Source organism: Diachasma alloeum, unplaced genomic scaffold (genome assembly GCF_001412515.2).
Source record: "Diachasma alloeum isolate Michigan unplaced genomic scaffold, Dall2.0 Dall_scaffold_00369, whole genome shotgun sequence".
In the NCBI taxonomy this organism is placed as follows: domain Eukaryota; kingdom Metazoa; phylum Arthropoda; class Insecta; order Hymenoptera; family Braconidae; genus Diachasma; species Diachasma alloeum.
In genome coordinates, this window is record NW_021680508.1 from 327,864 (window position 1) to 332,898 (window position 5,035).

The following is a 5,035-nucleotide window of genomic DNA, read 5'->3' on the forward strand; positions in this document are numbered from 1 at the left end:
CCATCCATCTATGTCATAAAAGCTACAAGCATACCAAATTTCAAATCGATATTAACATTTTTTATCGAGTTATCGCGCGCACAACGTTTTTCACAAAAAAACCGATTAACGGCAATATTCCTAGACTCAGCAGTGATTGGTCTATGTATTATGAATGATTCAGGTAGAGATCATCGAGACGAATATTTTGAAAAAAAAAAGTTGAAATCGGTGCATTTATTGAGGAGATATAGCTGAAAAACGAAATTTAAACAATTGGCAATATCTCAGGAACTACTGGACCGATTGAGCCCAAATGGAGCCACAAAGTGGGGCTTATTCATAGCTATCATCAGTAAAAATTTCAAGTTTTTATCTGCGAATTTCACCGTATTTATGTTAAAATTTCTAAAAATAAACCCCCAAAACAGCCATTCTGCACATACATACGTACAGACGCAACCTCAAAAACATCATTTTTTCACGTTTCATGACATTCTAGATCATTTGCAATGAAAATTAGAAAATCGAAAAATCGACCAAAAATGATGCTTCCCTTCGGAAGCAAAAAGGACTATTTGGAAATTAAATTTGGAAAACTTAATTGATAATTGTTATTCTACACATCTTTTGAAAAATTTTGAAAAAAAAATCTCTGTAGCTCGAGAATTTATTACACTGGACTGTAGTCCAGTACATTTCAATTTTCAAGCATTTGAGGGGCAAACGAACAATAAACAATAATTTTATTTGCATTAATTCTTCGTTTTTCAACGATCTCCATTGTATGATGAATCTTACTGTAATATTCCGCGAAAATCCATTGGTATTGGTTTTGAGTACTATTACTACTTGTCTCAAGTATTTTTTCTACTTTTGGGAAATACAGCTCGGTACTCAGTACAAGTACTTTCAGTACTGATGATGAGTACAGTTGGTACTTATCACCAGTGCTAATTGTACTTGGAGCATAAAACTTGTATTCAGTCGATTTTCGACTTGGACCAAGTAAAAAAATTAGCTTTTCTCCAGAAACGCCTCGCTACTGAATACAAGTAGTTTTCCTACTTATCAGAAGTCATCTTTTTTTAGAGTGTAGTCATCAAATTAATACATACAATTATTGAAACGAGTGCTTGAACATAAAATTAATTTTCCTTTTTTCTCGCAGAGCCAAATGCGGAAGGAGACCAATGCCAACTGGCTTTCGACTTCATGAAATGTTTCTACAAGGGTTTCCCAAATGTAAGTTCTACTAAAAAAAGAAACTGAAATTTCCAATTACAATCAATGTATTGTTCTTCTTTTCAGGACTTCTTCGTCCTGTAACAACTTTCAAGAGGGATCTCTGCTGTGTGACGGTATTCTTCCCAACATATAACCGATTACAGATTTGTTAATTTCAATTAATATTTACAATAAAATGAAACGTTTATTGCAAACAAATGCCTTATTCGACATTCTTAAGAGAGGCGATACCTATGCGGCTCAGCAGCCAATACCGCTCACCTTATTTTCTCCACAACCACTTATTTTCCCCACACTGTCTCTCACGCAATCTGAGAAATCTTCTATTAGTACGTAATTCTTCCGAAAAATTTGGTTTTTTCGCCCCTTTAAATGACAAAACTAGCACTCCACGATTTTCAGGCCTTACGATGTGATTTCTCTGGACCAATACGCAAGGTTTTTCACAATGAAAATCGACATAATATCTCAAGAATCATTTTTTGAGCGAAAAACATCGCATACATATTAGATTATTTTATCATAGGTTTCAGACAAGAAATCGGTGCTCTTCGTCCTAAGGAGGAAGTTATTGAATGAAAAGGCGATGTCTTTTTTTGAAATGAGATAATGTTCCTCAAAAGACAAGAATAGTTTGACAGAAGAGAAAGAAGATATTGCCTCCCTTCGAACTCGACGCGATTGAGTGTAAGCGACGGTTATATTTTTTTAATATCTGGAGGTTTTCCTCGTCATAAACTCTCTATTCATTCAAGTTTCTGATTCATGATTCACTAAATCGAAGTTTTTCACATTTTTAGTCATTTTCCCATTTTCTGACATGAAAAAACCGATTTCTTGTGGCAAGAAATTCTCACTTTATCATTTCAGTACTTTATCCAACCCTATGCATGCGGTTGGTAATTCTACAGTGTACCGCATTCGCATTCCTATAGAACATAGGAGTAGCATGGAAAACCACAGGAAACCCATGCCGGCATAGGCGGTTGATCTATTAGCAAACTCCTGCTCGCCGGAGCCTTCCGTTGAAAAATTCCACGGAGAATCGAACTCACAACCGGGCCACCGATGTCGGTATGGAAATCTATTTTAAGAGATATTTTCGTATCATGAAAGAAGAATTTGAAAATGAGAATGTATTGAAAGAAAATAAAATGTTCAAATGAAATAGAGCCGTAATATTTCACTCTGATTCCCCTAAAAAAATATGGAATTATCGTTGATGTACCACTTTCACATTTTCACAATATCATTTTGTTCTTATTCATTTCCATTTATTAAATAAAATCTGAATGTCATTCATTTCAGTGAATCACCCAACAGCGGAGATGTTTTCATTTAGACAGCTATTGACTAGATGTTAGGTACTGAGCGATATAGGAATTAGACTGAGCGATATCAGCTGCATGTGGCCGGTACCGCTTACTCAGCTCCTGTCTCCATTTTTTAATAATTTATCGGAATTGAAACAAGAATTGAGAATCCAAAACTCATAAATATGTAGCTGAAAAATGCCAAAGAATGCTATGCGGCTGTAATTTTTATTGGAAATCATAGTTTGGGTTGTGAAAATTTCGATATTCCTTCCCTCCTGGAAAGAACATATATCCGGACATATATCTCAGTATATTTCACTTATATTTCAGCCAAAAATGTCATATGCCAGATATATCCTAGATATAAATATGCACATATATCTCGATGGAAAATATTTAACATATATCTGCAATATATCTCAGATATATTTTCGGCCAAAAATGTGGTATGCCAAATATGTGTTAGATATAAGTGCTGCATATATCTTATTCCCATAAGGGTTAGGTGAGCAGGACAGACACCACGAATTCATCAAAATCATTCTTAACCCAGAAGGGAGTAACTACCTCAGAATATTACTCCATCCATTACTTTGGAAGTAATTACCTCAAACAAATTCAGTCTCCTCACCATACAATCAATTAGAGATGCACAGATCTCAACTTCTACATCCGTGATGAAAGCTTGCTTGCAGTTGGACTCTGTGCTAAGGAACTTAATGGAGCCTGATACAGTCATCTTTAGTTGAAGGAAGTTGATGTTGTTGATGGGTTTGCCACAGACGACGCGATTTGGTTTCGAATGAAATGCCTCAAGCGCACACCGGCATAGTTACAGGTGATCACCGCATTAACACATCTTCGTGATGTTTTACATAATATTTTGATGCAATTTCCCATCACCTTTCGTTGTTACCTGCATTTCATATTAGTCAGACTTAATAAATACAAAAATAATGATTTATAGCTGACATTGAAGCTATCAGGAGTAGACAATGGCCGGAGTCAACACCTGTACTCTTTACGCGTGTGTTGTTCGGCCCACTCGATATTTCTATTATTGATTCTCACAGTTGATACATCACCGCTTAGTTGTTGCAAACTTATATTTTCCATAAAAATTGACCGATTTTCAACAATCAAAATTCATTCTGTTTGTTAGGTTTTTGGGAATATTGTGTGCTTAAAACATTTTTTCATATTTATCAAAATGGCAGCGTAAAACGCATTGAAATTAGTATATTGTGTAATAAGGACGGTAAGGGGAGGCTTGTGAGGAATGTGAAGAAGAAATCCTTCTCACACTTACCTCTCATAAAACTACCTTTTGCGAGTTTACCACTCCAAAAAAACCAAATAACGAAAGAAAAAACTGAAAATACTGGAAATACTGAAAAAATGGGATGTTCTTGAGATTTCCTCCTCAGAAAAAAAATATGAAAAAATACTGAAGGTATCGAATTTCAATAGAAATCCAATATAATTTTCTAGGGAATTCACAAAATTTTTCTATGACATTGCTCCGCACATAGGAGAATGTCAAAAGACTTTTTTTGAAGTTATTGAAGTTTTGATCATAATATTTTCTGACATCTTAAAAGAAAAAGAAAAGAAATGAAATATGTTAAAAAAATTGAATTCACCTCAATTGTATCAAAAATTGAGAAGTATCATCACGAATATGCGAAGAAAAAGGATGATGGTACTTCCTCCTCTCAGAAAAGATGAAAAATTTTTGCATAAAAGTGAAACGTATAATTTTCTTCCGAACAAAACTCACAAAAAAAAGAATCAACAAGATGGTATTTCAACTCTTCTGTTATCAACAGGGTAAACAGAATAGCTCAATTGCATACCCAAGCGACGGCCATATTAGCGAGATTCGCCAAAGCCATAGCCATAACGACTCGCTTCATGTTGGACTTGTATAAAAGTTATGTGGGTTATGCATCTAGTAACTGTATGATTTTACGAACCAAGTGGCGGTAACCCTTAGTTACCATACCCGATCTCATTTTACGGTATCGTCCTGCTAAACGCCATTGCCCCCCCCCCTCCCCGCCCCAACACATCCACCGTAAGTACCACTTATTGGGCCTCAGTGACGAAAAATTAATTTGTTTATAACTATTGACTGCATAAATGTATTGCGGACTGAGTTACAAATTCCGTTTCACCACATTGAAAAACATAACATAAACAAATTTCAACTATTCACATGAATTTCATACATTTTCTATCGATGTGTGCACTATAGGGTTGGGTAGAGTGCTGAGCGGAACCCGAAAAGGTACTCGAAGGCCGTAATAACAAAAAAGATTCAATTGGGAAGCAGTGTCGATTCCCACCTATTCACCAATATCGGAATTGGAAAAAGTTGCGTGTGCCCTATTGAAAAACTGAGGAGAAGGACACGAGTTCAAATGGAAATATGTAAATTCTATGTCACCTAAAAGGAATGCGATCAGTGGTATCAGAGAGGACGTCGAAGA

The 5,035-nt window shown here is 35.6% G+C and overlaps 1 protein-coding gene across 1 annotated transcript in view; it reads left to right on the top strand.

Annotated features, from left to right (window-relative positions):
* LOC107041618 (general odorant-binding protein 83a) overlaps positions 1 to 1,425 on the top strand; it is a 3,184-nt gene extending 1,759 nt beyond the window's left edge. Inside the window, exons 5-6 of the mRNA XM_015262238.2 lie at positions 1,151 to 1,224; positions 1,291 to 1,425. Coding sequence (XP_015117724.1) covers positions 1,151 to 1,224; positions 1,291 to 1,308 — 92 coding nt within the window. The 3' untranslated portion in view covers positions 1,309 to 1,425. The remainder of the gene's footprint in view (positions 1 to 1,150; positions 1,225 to 1,290) is intronic.
* Positions 1,426 to 5,035: the final 3,610 nt, after the last annotated feature.